The sequence below is a fragment of the Pseudoliparis swirei genome, chromosome 22, assembly GCF_029220125.1.
Source record: "Pseudoliparis swirei isolate HS2019 ecotype Mariana Trench chromosome 22, NWPU_hadal_v1, whole genome shotgun sequence".
In the NCBI taxonomy this organism is placed as follows: Eukaryota; Metazoa; Chordata; class Actinopteri; order Perciformes; family Liparidae; genus Pseudoliparis; species Pseudoliparis swirei.
This window is the reverse complement of record NC_079409.1, coordinates 9333644-9355996: the sequence shown is the minus strand read 5'-3', so window position 1 is coordinate 9355996 and position 22353 is coordinate 9333644. Positions and strand designations below refer to the sequence as shown.

Genomic DNA, 22353 nt, shown 5'->3' with positions numbered 1-22353 from the left:
TTATAAAGCTGACTTCTTTTGTCTCCAAGTTTTATTAGATGTCTGTTGCTGGGTGAAAACATTAAATCCACAGCTTTTGTGAGTTTTAACCCCGATTATATGTTTCCATGATCCTCTGTGATCCAAGTCATTTTTATGGCACCACAGACCTATTAAATCTATTCTTAATAAATATCAGATACATGTGAAAATGATTGTGTTGGAGGCAAGGAATTGTTTTCCTAGTTCTTGTAAATTGACAACCTGTTTCAATAAAGCTCGACTGCACACGCGGTTCACGGCGGATCGTCCCTCTGCAGACACACACACACCTCCGGACATCACACCAACCGGTGTTTAGTCCTTTCACGAGTCCCTGTCAATAGTCTGACATGTGGCTGATTGGATGACGAACTTCTCCTTTTTATTTTCCTGGTGGATTTCTCCCTTCTACGTCTGTCTGCCTCTCCCCGAACAGAAACCTCTTGTTTCACATGACTGCCGACTGCTTCCTGCCCAGCAGTGTTCTTCTTCTCAGCGTCTGTCGGAAAGCAAACCGTGTTCTGCTGCTTGAGCACAGTCTGCTCTCTTCACGAGTAAATTAAGGAAGGTACTCTGTCAGCTGTCACAGCCTAAAGATATTTCCTGGGCTTTAAAGAGATATTTGATCACTGTAAAGTAAGAAAGTGACTACTGTTAATATTAGATATTATATACACGTATTGCTGAACAAGTTGTCCAAAAGGCTTGAATTGTCCACAGCTCACTTTGTGAAAAGGCTCTGCTGGTGCTGGAAGTGTGATGGTGCTCCTATGAAAGCTGATGTCTCCTGACTATCCAGAGTAATGGCTACTTTGGTCACATTGATGTTGCTGTTTTTCAGTGTTGTGAAAAGGACACAACTAAATCCCTTTTACCTTCATTGTTTTTGGGTGAAGGCAGAAGCCTCGGACATCATTTTTTTTCAATATTCCAACTCTAAAGCTCACTAATTACACATTAAAACTGGTTTGTTTAATCTGTACAATAAAAGAAAGGGTGCTGGGCTCGGTTAGATTACGGATAGTTTTTTCGAGTCTTTTCTGACAGTACAGAGACGAGGGCGGTATCCCGCGGTAATTGGACGAAAATGCTCTTTTTCTTGTGCTTTGCTCTGCAGTTGCTTTTGCACATGGGCTCCAATATAAAACTGTGCAGTGTCGAATATTAAAGCAATCACCAGAGTCTAGTCCGAATCCATAAGAGCGATGAGTAAACAGAGACATGCTGCAGTTGCATTTCAAAGCTGCCACAGATGGAGAGTAGCTTCTAGCTGGGGCTGTGTGGGTGGTCACATGCATTCACAGGACCTCTCACCAAAACACTCCCTGGCCCCGTTGTAATCGGCGCGAGGATTCTGGAGCCGCGCATTCTCGCCTCGGCCTCGGCTCCTGCTCGTTCCACATTACAGTGGACGGATTGTTATAAATGTGTTCGTACACAGACTCCCACGTCCAGCTTCCACGGCCTCTTGTCGCTCAAGCTCTGAAATGTGCTGTGAGCCGCTCCACGGTGACAGGTTGGCGAGGAGCCGGACTAGCACTCTCTCTCTGTGTGGATATACGGATAAGTGGAGCTGCAGCTATCGGCAGGGAAAAGATAATTTGTCTTTGTCTTTGAACTTTGAGAATTGAGCTTGATGACGCAGCCTGTCCATCACTGCCGGTCCCTCATGAATACTGTCTCACTTTAATGGAGTATTTACACTGAATAAACAACATGGAAGCGTATCCATCCTAATGAGCTGCATGTTTTTTTCCCTGCTCCCTTATTAACAGACAGTTCGGCCTGTGCCTTGCTCTCATTGTGCCTGTATTCCTTTTGAGCTGTCAAAATGGTCCGCTGTGCTGAGCGCTCTTAGCCTAATGCCATTCAGTACTCGGCTTCACAAATGAGGCAGTTACCAAGGATACCGATTCGTCTGAAACATCAGACCCGTTAGAGTCCACGCGATGATCCTCTCCAATCCTCGACTCCTTGTCACTCCGCTTCTCCTACTTTGCGTACGCCTTCCACCCTGTGCTTTCATCTCGCTTCTCTCGGAGTAGAAAAACACAGCCGACTCACAAAAGGGATAAAGAGATGAGTGAAGGAGACGTGGACAAGGATTCATGTTAAGGAGGGTGGATGGTAAACGGCGATGTGGACGCACAATTACAGAAGGAGAGAGAGGGAAGGCAAACGAAGGGAGGATGTCACAGCCGATTGTGATGTTTAGGAAATTCGGTGTAAAATAGCTTAGTGTGCGATTGCAGGCGTGCAGGTTAAAAGCTTTCGCAGCCTGATCTTCCATTCTAAGCGTAACCTTTCTTCACACCTGCCTTTACATTATGTAACAGCTGTAATTACGTGTAAATTGAAGTTGGTCTTCATGCATTAACCACCCTATGTCATGGAGTTGAGATCACAGCAGATACCTCTTCTTATAGGGGTCAACATGTGCTGCAGTTGGGGGAATTAAATACCTCCTGCAATGACACATTTAGATTGAACTCTTAACTCTTTGCATAAAATCCTCTCGTCACATATCTAATAAAGTAAGCAATAATCCTGTAACTTTTTGTTAAAGTCCCCCTTTATTCAAAAATGTATTGTTGTTGTTGTTGTACAGTTCAAATGTACTTGATAAAGAGTCTATTTAATATCACAACTTGTGATAACCATCACAAAATAGCTTTTTTTTGTCAACATATTTCATTTGGAATTGAAAGAAGCAGAACATGTTTGCGTTTAATGAAGCTGAAAAAGGGGAATGTTTAATTTTCTTTGCTGTTGTTAAATCACTTAAAATGATCAACATGGTTGTCTACGTGAGCGTTTCACCACTAATACTGAACTCCATCCACAGGTGTTGAATCCGATGGGTTGGGATGCTTTTGGACTTCCAGCTGAAAATGCAGCCATTGAGAGAGGACTCGACCCAGAGGAGTGGACTAAAAGGTCTCTGACACATTGCATCTGTTCTTCCGAACGTTCACTGTTTATGCAAACCTGAACGTTGCCGTTGTGTACCGCCTCCTCAGCAATATCCAGTCCATGCGGGAGCAGCTGGACAGCCTCGGCCTTTGCTTCAACTGGGAACGGGTGAGCAGGAGCGGATGCTTACATGTCTCTTGCGTCTGCGTCACACCACACACACACACACACACACACAGCTGACTTGCTCTGGCTTTTCCTGACAGGAAGTGACCACTTGCCTACCAGACTACTACAGGTGGACTCAGTATCTGTTTATCAAGCTCTTTGAAGAAGGACTGGCCTATCAGAAAGAGGTAGGAACGGCTTTGGACTCAAGTGCTGATCCTGGTTTTCTTTTGAAAGGAATAATGATTGGTTTGGATTTAAGGTCGCTGACCGTTACAGAAATTGTTGAAGCCGCTCACCAGTTACTCCTGGAAGAAAATGAGTGAACTGCAAAAGGGAGTGCTTGGTAGGAGCCCTTTTGATTATGTTTAATCAAATGGGACGACCTTGAAATAAGCCTTTGTACTGATTATTAAATGGTCAAACTACTTCCTAAGCTCTGCGTTTTCAATGTGTGTGGTGGGTGACTGGTTGTGTGTTCATCTAAATGTGTGTGTGTGTGTTTGTGTTATCCAGGCTGTGGTGAACTGGGACCCTGTTGATCAGACAGTGCTGGCTGATGAGCAGGTGGATGAAAATGGTCGCTCCTGGAGGTCTGGCGCCCTGGTGGAGCAGAAGCTGCTCACACAATGGTTCATCAAGACTACAAACTATGCCAAGGTATGGCTTGTGTGTGTGAGAGAGAGGGAGAGATAGAGAGAGAGAGAGAGCTGTATACATATGTGTACGTGACAAGTGGCCGGTCTGAATGGTTGGCCAGCAGTTTCATGTGTGCCAAATTGAACGGCGGACTCCTCTGATAACAATCATGGCTGACCCTTTAGCAGCAGCAGCAGCAGCTGCTGCAGGCCTGCTCCTGTCGTTATGCAATCAGACCCCTGGACTTCATCATTCTTAGCGTCTCCCAACCAGCCAAAGCCAAAGACCAGCGGAGTCGGAGTAATGTCCCCAGGGGCCCGGCCGGCTGATGAGAAGCTCCACCTTTTACGGCGATGCACTGAGCTGCTGCATCCTTCTCCGAGTTGAGAAACATTCTGGTTGGATTGTATGATTGTCTTATTGCTTGTTTTTAGGGCTAATTATTTAATTATTATTAGAATATTACAATTATTGATTTATCCGACTATTTTTTTTCCAGATTAGTTTGATACAACTACCAAACAAAAAGATGCTTATCTCAATTTCCTAAAGCCCAAGGGGACATTTTCAAATGTTTTGTGTGTCTGTCATTCAAAAACCCCAAAACATCCAGTTTGCATTGATACCAAACGGAATAAAGAAGAAAATTCTCCTTTTTGAGAAGCTAAAACCAGAGAACGATTGAAGTGTCTGCTTGAAAATGACATTATAATTACATTACGTTTCATTTCGATGACTCTTTTATCCAAAGCGACTTACAATCATATTACATGCATACACCGTAGACGCAGCTCCGGGGAGCAATTCAGGGTTAAGTGTCTTGCTCAAGGACGCATCGACTAGGGCGGGGATCGAACCGCAGGCGCACCTGCGAACCACTGATCCGCAGTTGCCACAGTATATACACTACCGTTCAGAAGTTTGGGGTCACTTAGAAATGTCTTTATTTTTCAAAGAAAAGCACTGTTTTTTCAATAAAGATAACATTAATCAAAAATACACTCTATACATTGTTAATGTGGTAAATGACTATTCTAGGTGGAAACGTCTGGTTTCTAATGAAATATCTCCAGAGGTGTATAGAGGCCCATTTCCATCAACTATCACTCCAGTGTTCTAATGGTACATTGTGTTTGCTAATCACCTTAGAAGACTAATATCTGATTAGAAAACCCTTGTGCAATTATGTTAGCACAGCTGAAAACAGTTATGCTGGTGATATAAGCTATACAACTGGCCTTCCTTTGAGCTTGAAGTTTGAAGAACAAAATTAATACTTCAAATATTAATCATTATTTCTAACCTTGTCAATGTCTTGACTATATTTTCTATTCAATTTTCAATTCATTTGATAAATAAAAGTGAGTTTTCATGGAAGACACGAAATTGTCTGGATGACCCCAAACTTTTGAATGGTAGTGTATCTGAATATCCAAATAGTTGTCTCAGCTCTACTTGTTTCTAGTCAAACTGATGCCTCAAGAGCTTAAAGGCCCAGCGAGGTAGAGCATCAACCGGCTTCGTGTCACATCGTGCTGAAATAACATCAAGACCGAAGCCTGCTGGTGGGTGTGAAATCAATCTAAAAAACGTCCTCCTTGCTTTGAGGAAAGGTCGTCAATAGTTGATACGTGATTTCTTATAAACGGGTTAAAACATGCAAAAACGCACGATTGTCCTTGTTGTTAATTCCTTTCCCAATTTTCTCATTTAAATTAAGACATCAGCTCGTCCGCCGAGTGCTAGCCGCCGCGCCGAGGGCGACCGTGCTCGTCCATGTCAGAGGTGTGAGAGGAGGTGGAAGCAGCCTGCTATGACAATGTGTTCCTGCATTTATAATTTTCTCTGACGAATAGAGAAGTGGGAAGGGAGGAAGGTGTTAAGGAAAAGAAGTGAGAAAGACAGATGGAACCAAAGGAGGGCCGCGTGAAACCGCGCGGCGTGTTGTAATTGGCCTGATTTCCCGCGTGTGCGTTTCCCTGCTTGCCCGTACACGTGTTCAAGTCTGTTCGACAACATTCACTTCAGACATTATTTATCCAGCTGTCAGATTGTTCCACGTTGCACTAATAGTTTCCTCATCAATTGTAACCATATTGTTTGTTCCAGGACACAGATGACTGCATATTATTAGTAGGATGGGTAAAAAAAAAAGAAAAAAGAATGGTCACGTTTTCAATTTCATGCATAATCACACATGTTACACTCGGGCACACCTGTCCATTACACAGCAGTGTCGCCTAAAGGACTCTGTGTGCTTCTCAGATATGAGCAGAGCTGCTCGCAGGGTTTTGTGTCATTACGCACACACATCTTGTGACTGAGGTTGCTGGTTCAAATCCCTGAACCATTTGTATCGCTGTATTGTGTAATATTGTTGTCATTGCACAAGATGTCTCTTTTTCTCTCTCACACACACGCACACACACACACATTCAATCCTTGATTATGCTATACTATCCTTTTTCTCTCAAGCGTTTCTTAGTTGCCATGGAGACTCCTGTACATCTTTCAGTTACTCCTGCATCGGTGCCAAACTATATTTTCTAATCCAGGAAAGTGAGAACGTTTACGGTCTCTCTCTTTCGAGCCTCTGTTAGTGGTCCGTCGTCGCGTTCCTGTTTCTGCCGGTAACGTCTCCGTTTCGCTGCTTCTCCTCCGAAGAACGTCTCGTTCACACAGATCCTCTGCGTCCTGCCACTCCGGAGCAAATCCATAACTGGCCACGCTGGTGACGACTATAGCCAGTGTTTACGATTGTATTGATATTGCCGTGATGAGGTACTACATGCTGAGCGGCGCAGTGAGGGGGACTTTCTTTGTAATAGATTGCGACAGACGGGGAAGGAAATGGAGAGTTTGAACATCTCTGGCCTCAGCCCAGCTGTGGCTTTTTGACCTGAGCCTCGTTGATATGCATAGCTTCCTTTAATCATGCAGAATAACTGTTGTGGTGTGTGTGCGAGAGAGAGCGTGCACTTTAAAGGCGATTGCCTTGTGATATCAAAGGAAGTAGAGCGAGTGGAGGTCAGGATTTTTGAAAGATCCCTCTTTGTCTGCATAATGTGACCTGGACGGCTCCGCTGCTTTCTCAAAATAGATTGGCCCCCGGCTTTGAAAGAGGCCATACTGAGTTGAAGTCAATTGCATTATCCTAGACAACAACCCCCCCCTTTTTTTCTTCTTCTCCATAATGATCTCTTTTCTACAGTGAAGTGGAAAATAAGCCCTTAAAACTCGCCCAAAGAAGTGAACTTGTGAATTGATTTCCTTCTCCAGCCTCTCCTGGACGCGCTGGCAGACCTTCCAGAGTGGTATGGTGTCAAAGCCATGCAGGCAAACTGGATTGGAGAGTGCACCGGCTGCAACTTCGATTTCAAGCTCAAGGTGAATCCAAGCTCCCTTCCCGTTTCTCTCTTTTTATTCATTCATCATTCTCACTTCTTTTCAATGTCTCAACTTTCTTCCACCAAGTGTTTCCCCGCTGCTCCCGCTTCCCAGCCTCAGTTTCTCATCTCTTTGTCCCCGAGCAATGATTGCTTACTTCACTTTGGATTTTTCTGTTTATTTATGCATTTCTATTTGAAATCATGCACCAAAACATAAAAATGTCCGCTTTGTTGTTCACATCCAGCGGGGGCATTCATCGGCAAGAGGCAATTTGCCCAAATAGATGACGTCACAAATTAGTTTCTATTGAGTTTTCTAAAAGCCATATTAACGGTTCTTCATAACGGTCTTTTAGCAAAAAGCCTGCTGAGAGCCCTGTGAGCACCCTTATTACACCGTTCTCCTTGAAAAAGTAACTGAAAAATGGGTATTCAAGTCAGTCCCTTACTTTACAAAATCTCCTTATTTATAGAGGAAAGAGTGTTTGAAGATGTGAGAGTGCTTTTGTGTTTCGTTGAGTCTTTCTTTAAGAATACAATACTGTGTTTCTATGGCAGAATGCATAATTAAAGTGTAAACCAGGGGCCGTTAAGTGCTTGTCTCCTATTACATCATCAGACAATGTCACAGGAACTCTGTGCTGAATTATCTCCCCAGGGGGCTGAAGATATGTATGAGAAGCTCTTCTACAACATGACATATACTCATTACCCCAGAACCCCCCAGAATGAGTGTGTCATCCATAAATAATTATAGGATTAAAGACATTGTAGCCTCATGATGTATGAAAGGGCTACGCACAGCACATGTTGCATGTTAAAGGCTCCGACTGACAATTTAACAGATTATTTGATAATAATTTCTTTGATGAATAATATTAAACGGATCCCACTGTTGATGTCTTGATCAACAGACAAACAACAACAGCGAATAACACACCGATAGCAGCATGAAGTGTGCAATGTTGAAGGGCCCTCTTATTCATAAACCAAGTCATCCTTTCAGAGCCATTGGCCGTCCTGCCTTCCATGAAGCCACGCCCCTCTCTGCCTCTGATTGGCTGAAGGAACAAAATACCAGATCCATTGGAGATTAATTTTTTTTAAAGGTGTCATTAAGATTTACTGTTAACCTCAATGTTGATGAATGGGGATTCGTGATCAAAGTAATTTGGAAGTATAAAGTAGAATAAACAAGGCCACTGAATAATTCAGTTTTCAACATGATAAATAAATAAACTTTAAATAATTAATGTACTTTTTCCCCACTAACTAAATGACTGATTGTTTCAGTATTTCAAAAGCAACAATGCTTTTGTGCCAACAATTCTAATGCAGCATATTTTTGTTTTAAATGACTAAAACTTACCCTGGCATGTGTTTTAATATACAGGTATCATATTTCAGAATAAACCATTTGCGTGGCGGCCTCAGGAGTCAGCGGGCCTCATTAAATCGTCTCCTGTGCATCTGGACCAGAGGGGTTCTCACGTGCATCGTCTCTCATCTCCTAGGTGAACGGGGAGGAGACAGGGGAGACCCTGTCAGCCTACAGCTCCTCCCCGGAGACGGTGTTCGGAGCGGCTTACCTGGCCATCCTGCCCTCCCACCGACTGCTGCACGGTAGAAGCTCAGTGCGCTCTGCTTTGGAGAAAGCCTTTCAGCCAGGCACCGGTGAGAATCTAGGATGCCCGTCTGTGTTCGGGTCCGTCGTTGTTGTATGATTTCCTGTATTGTCGGAAGGTGAAAGACACACATTCCAATTTGTCTCATATCAGCGACACAATTCATTGATTGGCTCCCTTTATGTTTTCTCTGGCTAAATGGTGAATGATTGTAATGAGCTACCACAAACTCACACCTCCTGCTCTCCAGACTCGCTCACAGAGGTCACTGCTCAAAACCTTTTCACTGGCCACGAGGTTCCGCTGGTCATATCTCAGAAGGAAGAGTTTGATGGCTATCTGGATGCTGTGATCGGTGAGTTATTGGTGTGTATCTGTGTCACCATGAAATTGTAACCGGTCATTTGTATTCATCTCTGAGCTGTTATTATAGGCAGAGGCTGACTCGAACAGGAACACAGGATGCCCATTGATGAGATGAAACATCCCTTTTGGATTTTCCCTCATTGAATCTATACCAAACCCAAATAGAGAGATGTAAATCAAGATGAGAAACAGAACAACATTGTGTATTTGATTGTGCTTAATATGCTGCCTGAACTCTCCTGGCATTTTGAAGATGAATGTTTTTACAATACGTCTTTCCCATATTATTGGGACTGTGGATGCCACAATGATGTAAAAACCAGTGGGTCTTTGTCTCCCAGAGTGGAGGTGCAACCCAAGGGATTGTTAGTGATTAGTCGACTACATCACAACATGCTTAGAGAGTTTTTTTTTATTACTCTCTCAAGAGATCAATTATGCGTGTGTCCATATTTTCTTTTGACTGGTTTACATAATCGTGCTGTATCTGTGTCTGACAGGTATCCCAGACTGCAGTGAGGCAGACATGTCTGTGGCCAGAGCTCTGAATCTGAGGTGTCCAACTGTGCTGAAAAGTGATGAAGACGGGAGACAAACGCTGATCAACTCTGATGAGGTTTGCACTGTTGACGATGACCTCAGCATTGATCAAATGACTCAGGATTAGTAAGCTATGATTTTGCAGCATCTCTTGTACCGCTTCTCTTCTTGTCCTCTTCTCTCTGTAGTTCTCAGGCCTCACCAGAGAGCAGGCATTTGACTCCATTACCCTGAAGGCTTCCGAGCAGAAGGTTGGCGGCCACCTTACCAGCTCCAAGCTCAGGGACTGGCTGATTTCAAGGCAGAGATACTGGGGCACACCCATCCCCGTAGTGCATTGTGGGTCTTGTGGTCCAGTTGCTGTCCCTGAGGAGGAGTTACCAGTTACATTACCAAAGATGCCATCTCTCAAAGGAAAGGGTGCGTCGCCACTGGAGGCTGCTCACGACTGGGTGAACTGCAAGTGTCCCAGGTAAGAACATGTTTTATTAAAAAACAAACCAATCTTAGGACTGGTCCAAACATTGTGTGTGCTGTTGGGATATGGCAGGCGTGGCAAATTATTGATATGAATACAATTATTTATTTCAATAAACATAGATTTATAACATCAGGGCAAAATTGTGTCCACTCAAAATATCAATATTTACGGTATTATTGTACATTTATATTATTATACATTACAGTGGGGGGCGCACTGGGGAAATGATCCGTTCTCCTTCAGGATCCAAGTGTGTGTTCGTGAACTCGCAAGCAGTCTGTTGGTCATCCAGCGAGGTCAGGACCATCACCTCGGTTGTCCGGGTACTAAAGTTTGTTACCCCCTGCAGCAGTGGATATTGTGTGTGATAGTCTTGGCGATGTCTTGGCCACGTCACCCTCCCTGGGTTTCCTGTGGGTCCAACGACGAGGTGAGCTTTTGACGCCTGATCGTTTTTTCTCTCAGTGTAAGTCCTTGTGTTAATCATAATGGCGTTAAGTTGCGGAGCTTTTGAGACCGTCTTCGGCTTTAACATTTAACATTTTTTATTTCATTACTACTGTAAAGAAATATACCAGTATCGTATTTATGGTATAGTATTCTGGTATCGGGTATCATGATATTTATGGCAGGTATCGTATAGAAGTTATAATTTTAGGATTGTGACTGACAACCAGGTAGAGGAAGGAACAGACTCATGTAACAGAATCATGGAACAGACTCATGGAACAGACTCATGGAACAGAATCATGGAACAGACTCATGGAACAGACTCATGGAACAGACTCATGGAACAGAATCATGGAACAGATTCATGGAACAGACTCATGGAACAGACTCATGGAACAGAATCATGGAACAGACTCATGGAACAGAATCATGGAACAGGCTCATGGAACAGAATCATGGAACCACGGTTGCCAGGTCTGTGTGAGAAAACCAGCCCAATGGCCAATAAAACCAGCCCAATATCAGAACTCAAAATATGCCCGTGCCAAACCATATACACTGCTTTTAAAGTGTGTGTATGTGGGCGTGTCCCATGTCCATGTGTGTACGTGCTGATCTGGAGTCAGTTTGGTAGGATTTGGGTATAAATAAATTATTTCATTTAAAATATGGATTTTTATTTAAAGATATTCATGTAATTTGCATGCAAAATAGGTCGACCCGAACCAGCGGACAACAAATTCAACCCGCGGCAACCGCTCAAAAGTAGCCCAATTCCGCGGGAAAACCGCGGACCTGGCAACACCGCATGGAACAGACTCAATGAACAGACTTGTCACCTTTTTCACCCCTCATGAGCTTGCATGACTAAAAGCAAGCAGCTTATGCGTCTCCATTAGTGCTAACAAACGTGTTGAGTGCATTTCTTTCCTCACAAAACATTTGCAAAACCCATATTTCTATCCCTAAATTTCCCTCGGGATAAATAAAGTATCTATCTATCTATTTCTTAAAAGTTTGAAACCTGCATGGTTCATATTCATGTTTACGAGTTTGGGGTCTTCTCCTTCACTGCCTGTGTTGGCTCATTAGTCTTTCCTGGCTGTTGATCAGTGGAAGTGTGAAACTGTTGGCTGGTTGCATGTGACAGGAAACCGAACGCGCAGATGGTTCGTTACACAGCATCAACTGAGAAGACATTATTGGAAACTGTTTGGAGAAGGGCAGGCACTTACAAATACTTTGTATGAGATGGGATGAACCATCAGTCTATCACAATACGAAGGAATTTGTCCAAAAAGCTGTAAATGAATCCATTTCCATTTCCAAATCGCTCGTCTAAAAGGCAATGTTTTTTTAAAATTTATGGCTTTTTGATTAGATGCTTGAAATGAGATCTGTGGTTAACAGAATTTTTTACATTTTGTTGATCACAACTCTATCTGATAACTTATAAAACTGGTCAGAAGAAGGCTTTCCTCCATTTTAGGGGACCAATAGCCAAAGAGATTGTAAATTCCTGACTTGAATGAGTGATTTTGACAAATTAAAATGAGTTATGGCTGTGTTCTCAAAATATTTTAAGTGTTTTATCCTAGTGAATGTGGGAATCCCTTAAATAATTTTCTCTTATTCGCAGCCAATTACAGATTCATGGCCAGCTGCTGTCGCACGGCATCATGAGCCGATCAGTAGCTCACATTTAGCCCGTTGCCGCTGTAGATGGGATGCAGAAATGGTGACGGGTGTTTTTGTCTCTTTTTGACATTACAGAGATGAAATGAGCCGGTCCCTTGTGTTTTTTGTGGAGTGATAACTGCATGATGAGTATAAACCCTTTCCAGAGCCAAGCCTTTCCTCCGTACTTCCTGCATTTCCTCAAGAGACTAGCACTGACTAGATGAGCCCTCTGTCAGCGCAGGCCGAGAAGATTGACGGCTTTACAGGAACAAGCGTTCAGAGCGAGCCTGTGGATTTTGTGATGAATAATTTTTCTCTGATGGGGTGATGTAATGAGTACGATCTTTGACAGGAGCAGCATGAGATGGTGATGATGATGATTATGTGTGTTAACATAAAGCAGCTGTGCAGAAATACTGCACGCACACGCACACATTAACCTTTTGTGCCGAGGTGTAAACACACACACACACACACACACACACACACACACAGTCATCTCAGTGCACATATTTGAGAATGCATACTCAGCCGAGTCCCTCGATGACATGGGAATCCCTCTCTGAATGAGACTAATCATCGTCATGGCACCATGTTGATTAAAACAACGGCCCACTCAGTCGCAGATGGCACAAGTCATCAGATTGTGTGCAGTCACTTCCGCAAAGCTTTTGTAATTCCTCCCCATCAGCGGTGATTGATGGCTATAATCGTCAAGACGCCGTTATCTCCTCTCCCCTGCGTCAAGTCTTCGCGGAAATTTGTTCTCTTCACTCGTCAACCATGTCCAATTAAAATTTGAGAGGAACACAGATGAGAGATGGGCGGCAGACTTGGAGTTTTATTTGTCCTTGAGTAAGTCATTTTCTGTGTGCTCATCTCGTCGCTGGCCGTCTGAAGCACTGTCAATTGGCCTGCCAACTGAATCCCTGCCCCGGCTAAGCCTCGCTGAGAAGGTGCGCATGAAGTGTGTGTCGGTCCATGAATTCGCAGGTGAAGAGAGAGAAACCACCGAGTTTGTGTCGCACACACACAGAAAGAGGACTATCTCCTACGGGTAGAGAGCAGTCGGGCAGTGGGCAGCTGCCTCTCCGGTCTCATCTGTTTTCGGGGCCCTTTGACTCGTTCTGGCTGATCCCTCAAACACACATTCACGCTTTACACTCGTGCATGGAGGTCACTTCAGAGTTAGTTACCTGCTGTTGTTGCTGGGCTCCTTTCATGGCTTAGAGACGGGCCAGCTTTAGAGAGCGGAGCTCTGTGTTTCGTCTCATCTGAGCCTCAGTAGTCTGACTGTAGCCCCCGCCAGCTGCCTGTCAAATGACCACAATCTAGCCCCTGATTGGCCAATCGCTTGTGAGAGAGGAGGTAGAAGACCTCATTACCTTGAGCCAAGTTTCTTCATTTTTTTTGCAGAACTTTTGAGAAGTTTTAATTGTGTTGTGATAGTTTGTTATATTGTTGAGTTTTTATCATATTTGATAAGACTTGGCTTCCTAATATTAACCTTGCTACACCTAAGCCTTGTTGCTAGGCAACCTTCAGCTCATGCCTCCTCATCAGTGCCTTATTATAGACTGGTAAGGTAGGTGGTCGAGGGGAGGGGGGGTGTCTGTGTTAGTGTGGTATTAAAAATGTTTTTAACTGTGAGATGAATGTAACACTAAACAGAGACATCCCATAAGGTCCAGGATACGATACCTGCTCTGTTGCACTTAGTAAAGCTCAGAGCTTTGCTTCTGTTTATCTTTCTGGGACACTGATTTCAACCCTATTGAGACTCATTATAAAGTAAAAGGCAGCCGCTTTCACCGTTTCATTACGTGCTTTACGTGTGAACAACAAAAGAATTATTTCTTTTCTCGTGGCTTTGCAAATGTCCTCTTCTCCATCACTGTGAAAGTGAGGCTGGCAGATTCACACTACGTACCCAAGTGCTATTTGGCCTGAATAGAGAGCGGCACGAGGTGGCATTTCCAACACAAACACATGATTATGTGTTCTGCCTGCCAGTTCGCTCCCTGTGAGCACAGCCTGTTAGTCAGGGCACGGGGACGGGGCTCTGGTGCCAGCCTGGCCTCAGCTGGGCTTCTCCACAGGGACATGACCCCCACATCCAGATGGAGCCAGCTTCACACTCGCACACAGATCACATAATGTTCCATTTCACTTCGCACACAAACGGACCTCTTTTTCATTTGTTCGCATTCTAATTCGTCGGCCTAATATAGATTTTTTTTGTGCGGCCTCCGCTGTCTCTCTTTGTCTCTCCGTCCCAGATGTAAGGGCCCAGCGAGGAGGGAGACCGACACCATGGACACGTTTGTGGACTCTGCCTGGTATTACTTTAGATACACAGACCCTCATAACACAGACAGGTATGGACAGCTTCCTCCTGAGACTTCACTTTCTTGTTTCTCTCTTGCCTCTCTCTCTCTCACACACACGCACACACACACACGCACAAACACACGCTTCACTTCCATTTGAAATAAGTGTCTATAGGCACTATTGTAAAGTAGTACTCAAGAACATAATTATGCCCACTTACCCGTTTTCAAACATGCATGTACGGCCTGTGTAGACTCACACAAACGCCATTAGAGATTATGGAGCTCTGGCTGTCACCTGCTGGGATTGTGGCCGTACCCTGAGCTCAACAAAAGAGATTAATTTCCCGGTGCCCTGACCTAGCTCAAAAGCTGCTCTAAAAGGAGGGGGGGCTGGTCTCCCCATCACTTTTCTTAGCGGCACAGATTATGGCACAACAGAAGAGGCAATTACACCATTTGTGCATTTCAGTTCGCCTGCTGAGCCTTTAGTGCCTTATGGGCACAAGGAAAAACGATGAAAATAGGAAGCTAGAGAGCAAGTAAGATGAAGGAAACAGGGAAAGGGTGGTGTGTGGGGGGATTTTAGTTATGTATTAGAGTTCCCTGGGCTAATGCCAAACAACTTGGTAAATTATTTTCAGCCGTGTGAGCTCATAACCTTTTTCCGGGCGGGAGAGACAGGAGAGTGGAGGAGAGTAATGACTGGTGCAAAAGGTGACACAGAGATAGTAGACTGACCGACCATCATGCCGGTCAGGCTCAACGCATCAGCTCAAAATCTGAAAAACGGCCTGGTCTCAGTTCATCTCGGATAGATCTTTCTCCACAAATACTTACCAGTGAACACAAGACGCTGTGTTTAGAGGAAGTCTGCATTGCCAAATTTAAAACGGATATTATTTTACCACGTTTTCTTTATTCCTTTTGTTGTTGTTGTGAAGCCTGTGAGATAGAGGAGGCTTCAGGATGCCTCTGTTTATTTCATCCCTGTGTATCCTTGTGTATCAGATTCAGCCTGCCCCCTAGAGGAAGTGTGTGTTTATGTAGATAAAGCGCATAACAACCAGTGTGACAAAATGTTTGAGGACATGTTGTCAAATTCTCAGTTCCTGATCACCATTCAAAATCAAATTACGAAGAGCTTTACACTGTGTCATCTACATGAAACATTTCACCACCATAATCAGATAAAGTCTGACAAATAAGAGTCCAAATAATTAAATAGAATTTTAAAGAAATGAACAATTAAAACAAAGTAGAACTGGAGGAATAAAACTACATGAGTAAAAGTCTTATAATCCAACACGATATAGAACGCTCATATCGACAGCAGCTCACCAAAGCTCCCTAAACCGAATAATAAAAAAAAAACTATCTTGTCATCTTCAGACTTTTCTTTTTCTTTTTTTTAGCTGTTATTGTTAACAAATCTCTTAATACCATAATTTCCGCGGCAGCTTTACGACACAGCTCCCCTAAACGTTGCTCTTCCCCTGCAGGCCTTTTGATCGCCACCTAGCGGACCACTGGCTGCCGGTGGACGTGTACATCGGAGGGAAGGAGCATGCTGTCATGCACTTGTACTACGCTCGCTTCCTCTGTCACTTCTGCAAGGATCAGGGTCTTGTCGCTCACAGGTACAGTGCACGGCGCTGTCAGCGGCTTTGGCTGTGAACATTCATGGCTGTGTGTTAACTATTCCTCCCCCGATCTTTCAGGGAGCCTTTTCGGAAGCTGCTGGTCCAGGGTCTGATCAAGGGCCAGACTTTCAAACAAGCAGACAGCGGCCGGTACCTAAAGAGAGAAGAAATCGACTTCACAGGTACACACATATGGAGTGTGCAGGGTGTTTGCCAGCTGGACTCATCTGGGACAGATGACAGATGAGAGAGGAGAACAGAGGGCCCTGTGGCTCTGCCAGAAAAAAACAAATGAATCATTACATTTTTGTTTTTTCATTGAAGTGTGTTAAATCAATGTCCCTCAAAACCTTTTTGTGCTTCTAAAAGCAACCCTTCTCTGTTTAGTGCTGTGTTGCTTTTCCAAGTTGAATGACTAGCTTTTCTTGACAAAATCACATTGCAACAAATGTTTTGATTTAACAATTGGCTTCACACCCAAGGATCTTCATCTTCTCTCTATTGATAACGGAAACAATAGAAGATCCTAGTGCCACAGACTCAGATTGATTTAGACTTTAATAGTGTTCCTTCTATTGTATTTTACATATTGTGATCGAACAGGAGCTCGTCGGACAACAATTATATTTAAAAACCCTCCGTTTGGCTATATTTGACCCATGACTCCTAACCTCCCTATTCTAGATGAGGAGCCGGTGGTGCATGGCGGTGGCCGTGTTGAGGTGACATGGGAGAAGATGAGCAAGTCGAAACACAATGGTCTGGACCCCCAGGAGGTGGTGCAGCAGTACGGCGTGGGCACGGTGCGACTCTACACCCTTTACGCTGCACCCCCTGAACAGGACATCCTCTGGAATGTCAAGAGTGAGACAAAATGCCCTGCAAGATGACACCAACACCGCGTGTTATTATTTGGCATCCTTAACACATGTCAGAGCATGTTGGCTGTGTGAGATTTAGTGTTATCCATATGCCATGAATTGTTTCCACCAAAGAAACCAATGTTTGTTGTTTACAAGTGAAGTAAATCCCACAGTATGTCATATTGTAATATCCTTTCCGTCTGTGTGTGTGTGTTTGTGTGTGTTCACCACATCAGCGGATGCCCTCCCCGGTGTCCTGCGATGGCAGTCTCGGCTCTGGAAGCTGGTAACCAAGCTGAGGGGGGCTCGGCAGCTCGGAGACGTCCCGTGCCCCTCCCTGCTGAAAAAGAAAGAGCTGGCAGAGACAAAGAAGATCTGGGAGAACAAGAACTACGCAATTCAAGAGGTAGAGTCTCAGACCAGCTGGAATAAATGCCCCAAAATGTCTCACGGTGACATTAATTAACGGTTAGATATTGCTACGGTCATTCAATTCAATTCAGTTTATTTGTATAGCCCAAATTACAAATTTGCCTCGGAGTGCTTTACAATCTGTACACATAGACATCCCTGCCCCAAAACCTCGCATCGGATCAGGAAAAACTCCCAAATAACCCTTCAGGGGGAAAAAATTGAAGAAACCTTCAGGAGAGCAACAGAGGAGGATCCCTCTCCAGGATGGACAGGTGCAATAGATGTCATGTGTACAGAAGGACAGATTTAGAGTTAAAATACATTCAAATGAGTATGACAAAGTGTATGAATAGTTCGTAGTAGGCATATTCCATGGTCATTACCAGAAGGGGTCAGTAATGGGCCCACATTTAACATCCTTATCTTCCTTCAATAACATAAGTGAATCAGCAGCTGTCATCTTGGGCTATATTGGATTTGATTTATCTTGTTAGTACCAAAGTAATAGTTCTTTGGTTGTTTTTAATATGCAGTTTAAAATAAAAACTATGTTTTAGCTTTTTTCACTGCAATAGACTGTTGCAAAGCTTTATACACATCGATAGTACACGGTCCAAAGTTCCTGCCTTTCCATCCAGCGCTGAACATCTATCGCCACCTGAAACACCCGAAGTAAAAGCAATGGGAATTGATTTTAAATCCATTGCGTCTCCTCTCACACTTTATAAATAGCCTCTTTTGGCTGCCAGGTTTAAATTATCTCTCTCTCTCTCCAGCCCTCATGGCTGGTGTTTTAAAGGACCTCTGGCTGTTTGCCATAAGCCCCCAAAGCCAAGGCTGTGCTTTGATCCGTCCCTCAGAAAAGCCTCGGTGATCGACCGCCTGCTCCCTAAGGCCCTTCCCAAACAGGTTCTTCTTCCCAGAAGCCGAAGCAGGGAAATGTGGACATGCTGTGTGTCTTCAGCCGGTTCACATGGTGATAACGGGAGGAGGCTCCTCTTTTGGGCCTCTCATTGTTTTTTTATTTATGGTTTCAAAAGGAAACCTACAGCAGCAATATAGGAAGAGATATTTTTTAAACAAGCATTAAGGAAATATAAAAATGTAAACGGAAATAAAAACACATCAAGGTTTTACAGTATTGCAATACCGTAATTTATTTCAGTTAAAATAAAGGCAACAGGAAAATGTATCATTAATAATAAATTAATTAATTAGAATAATGGAGTGAGATAAAAAAGTGGATGTTGATGTTAATAGTGTTCTTGTGAATCTGGTTTATTCCAGGCCAGTGTGGGGAGGATTAGTGCAGTTATTGAAGTGGTCGAATAAGGGATGCCAGATATGGTGTAACTCGTCTTCAGTTTTCGTCTTCCTCTTTCGTTAGAGCAGAGTGGGATGGAGCCGCTGCTGGTTTCCAGTTTGGTGATAGCAGTCTGTGTGCTAGCAGGGTTAAAGATGTTATCATTTTATTGATGGTTTTTCTCATAATTCTTCTCAAAATGGTTCCATGACACAGACGGTCGACATGCCCAGGAACCAAAGCAGATCACGAAGCCTCAGACTTTATAGTTTTTACTAACTGACTGCATCACCTGTATTTTCAGGTGACATCTCACTTCACAGAGGACTTCCTCTTTAACGCAGCTATTTCTCGACTGATGGGACTTACCAATACACTTGGTGTGAGTATGCCCTCCGGCTCCTTGAGATCAAGATTTCAAATTCATCATTTACCGCTCAACTCTCTCGCTCTCTCTCTCTCTCTCTGTGTGTGTGTGTGTGTGTGTGTGTGTGTGTGTGTGTGTGTAGAGTACGACGGTCAAGGTGGTGCAGCACAGTGTTGAGTTTGAAGAAGCTCTGGCTGCGCTGGTTTTGATGACGGCACCAATGGCTCCGCACTTGGCTTCAGAACTTTGGGCAGGTTGGTGACTTGCAAATTATTGTAAAATAATCAAATGCACTTTACTATACTGTCCATTCATTCAATTATTTTAGACTTTAGATAGAGGTCACCTTGTGATGAATTACATGTTGGACTGACACATGAACAAAAGTATATGAGGTTTGTGGTGAAATGTCTGTAAGAGGAAGTTGCCTCAGCTATACATGCTACTTATCTAATGCCAACGCCCAGCCCTGATGTAATCACACACTTTCTTTTTTATAATGGCATCCTAGACAAACACGGGCCATACAACTTGAAATAGACTCACTATACATCAGACGAAACTGAAAACAGCGCTGGGAGCTCTGGGTGTTGTGCCTCCAGAGGGATGAACACCTGCCGGTTTAAATGACAGGACAGGGGCTGGTGGGGTGTTGTTGGACCCTTCAAAAAGAAACCTTTTCTTTAACCCTTGTGTTGCCTTCGGGTCATTTTGACCCGAATCAATATTACACCCTCCTGCCGCCTTCGGGTTAATTTGACCCCATTCAATGTTTAATGTCGGTGTTCTTTCGGTAGTCAACAAACAAACATAAAGTGCCTCACACTTAAACTTGGAAAACAATATTAATTCTAATAATTTTCTGGAGGTTTTAATTGCTGGCGTCAAATTGAACCCAAAGGGTAAAATATGTTAGTAAATATAAAGGTAACAGGAGGGTGAAACATTGAATCGGGTCAAAATGACCCAAAGGCGGGGGGAGGGTTAAAGATTTAATCGGGTCAAAATGACCCGAAGGCAACACAAGGGTTAATAAAGGAAAAAGAAATTGGTCAAATAAATTACATAAAAAGTAATTTCATTGAGCCATTTCTTTTTGCTCAATGAAAGATAACCCATTCACTTTTCTCTAGTCTATCTTCACGTCTTGTTTTTCTCCCCATCCAGTGGTGTGAAAGTAGATATTTTCTATTTTGTTCTCATGTGTGTCCTCCTGGGTCTCTCACAGGTCTTCGCCAGGTGAAACACCCCGTCAGCCACCTCCTCCAGCGGGGAGGAGACGTCCTGCAACAGTTGTGGCCGACTGTGGACGCTGAGTACCTGGAGGCCCCTGACTTTGTGGAGCTGTCTGTACTGGTAGGAGAACACACACACACACACACATTCACACATTCACACACTTGCACTCTTTTTTTTCATTTGTGTCTTGTGCCTTCTCGTCTCTGTCAAGAGAACAGAAGTACAATCCATCCGGTGAAACAAAATCAGCTGACTGTTTTTGCTATCATGGCGCGAGTGTGTGTCTGTGCATGCATGTGTATTAATGTGTGTGCCTTCAGTGTTGGCGTGTGTGATGCTCGGATCCAAAGCGTCCCATCACAGCTGGATATTCTCTCTGATTGTCGGACGCTGCCAAACCCAGAGCTTTGGCTATTTGTGTGATTGAGCTCACGGGCAGAAATAAAGTGTCTAGAAATGAGGGTGAGAGAGTAACAGTGAGTTAGGAAAAAACACGGTGGCTCAGTTACTGGATTTTAATTATTGACACAATTGTCTCTTTAGCTTAAAGCATACCACTAATAACACACGCGCGGGTGGACACTCTCACACTGAAAATGTGTAAAGGAGCATCACACACACACACACATATATATAATTATAGACTCTCCAGAAAATACAGACTGTGTATGTAATCATGGACTGAAGACTTTAGATTTAAGGGTGGAGAGTGAGTGAAAACTAGTGGCTGCAGGAGCAAACGTGAATATACCAATTAATAAAGTCATAATAATAATAACCAAAGTGGGGTGTGTGCGTGTCCTAAATCATACACACACATACACACACACTCACACATTCACACTCTTGTGCTCAATGATGATGATGTTGGTTTTACTTCAGACTGAGCTGTGAGCTCTCTGTTGTGGGTTTTCTCAGCCCTGTGGAGGTAACCTCGATTCCCTCTGTCCTCTAATCACGTACTTGGGTTTTCCCCAAAAGGGAAGCCAAGGCTGAGTACACACACACACACACACACACACACACACACACACACACACACACACACACACACAGCATTACTTTATAACCACTTCCAGAGATCACATTTATTGTGTGCACACATGCACTCGCTTCAGAACATTGCCAGAGTGCCCTTCCCATACCTACCACTAACTATGTGTTTTAAGGGTTCTCTATATATATATATGGAGGGAGAGGTGGAGTCTGTTATTTGGGGCCTTTTATCCCAGGAATGACGAGTTTGGTTTGTCAGAACTGCTTCCAGATAGAGAATTGATTCAAGGGGAACATTTGACACAACCAATTAGTATCTATTTCTCACCCTCAGATAAACAACAAGGCCTGTGGGACAGTGACTGTGCCGCTGCAGGTGTCTAAAGACTCTGAGCGGGTGCAGCAGTTCATCCTGGAGAGCCCGTTTGGACAGAAGCTTCTTGGCGAGCGCAACATCAAGAGAGCCATCCTCTCCCCCAGGACGGCCCTCATCAACTTCCTCATTGACGAGTGATATTTGGGCATTTAACGCTGCTTTGTGGACGCCTGTCAATCATTGACTCGGCCCAAAGAGACAAAAGGTGGACTTTTATATTAATTAAGACAAAGTGAATGACTGTTTGTATTAACTGTCACAAATTCAATGTAAATATTTCTAAAATATAGTTTTTGTTTATACTTTGCTGTTTTTTAATAAAAGACTCTGTGGGATTTTGTTTTGTCTCTTTAAAAATTCCCAAGAGTGATTGGGAATCGCACCCAGAACCACAACCCCAAACCGCTCCCTCTCCCATATGCCGAAAGCCTCGGCTGAGTCACACAGCCCAGATCTGCCTTACCAGTGTTTGTACCTCTGGGGTTTCTTTTAGCCACTGATCTCTTCTGAGCACCTTACACGGACAGACTTTTGGCTTCTGGACCTGCCC

General features: G+C 43.8%; 1 protein-coding gene across 1 annotated transcript in view; it reads left to right on the top strand.

The window, feature by feature from the left end:
* Positions 1–22138, top strand: part of lars2 (leucyl-tRNA synthetase 2, mitochondrial) — a 29323-nt gene extending 7185 nt beyond the window's left edge. Inside the window, exons 4-21 of the mRNA XM_056444568.1 lie at positions 2867–2958; positions 3042–3102; positions 3201–3290; positions 3619–3762; positions 7021–7128; positions 8645–8804; positions 9006–9110; positions 9622–9737; positions 9850–10133; positions 14552–14650; positions 16105–16242; positions 16324–16427; positions 16930–17109; positions 17345–17514; positions 19130–19207; positions 19335–19446; positions 20421–20548; positions 21762–22138. Of these exons, the coding sequence (XP_056300543.1) occupies positions 2867–2958; positions 3042–3102; positions 3201–3290; positions 3619–3762; positions 7021–7128; positions 8645–8804; positions 9006–9110; positions 9622–9737; positions 9850–10133; positions 14552–14650; positions 16105–16242; positions 16324–16427; positions 16930–17109; positions 17345–17514; positions 19130–19207; positions 19335–19446; positions 20421–20548; positions 21762–21941 (2349 nt within the window). The 3' untranslated portion in view covers positions 21942–22138. The remainder of the gene's footprint in view (positions 1–2866; positions 2959–3041; positions 3103–3200; positions 3291–3618; positions 3763–7020; positions 7129–8644; positions 8805–9005; positions 9111–9621; positions 9738–9849; positions 10134–14551; positions 14651–16104; positions 16243–16323; positions 16428–16929; positions 17110–17344; positions 17515–19129; positions 19208–19334; positions 19447–20420; positions 20549–21761) is intronic.
* The last annotated feature ends 215 nt before the right edge of the window (positions 22139–22353 follow it).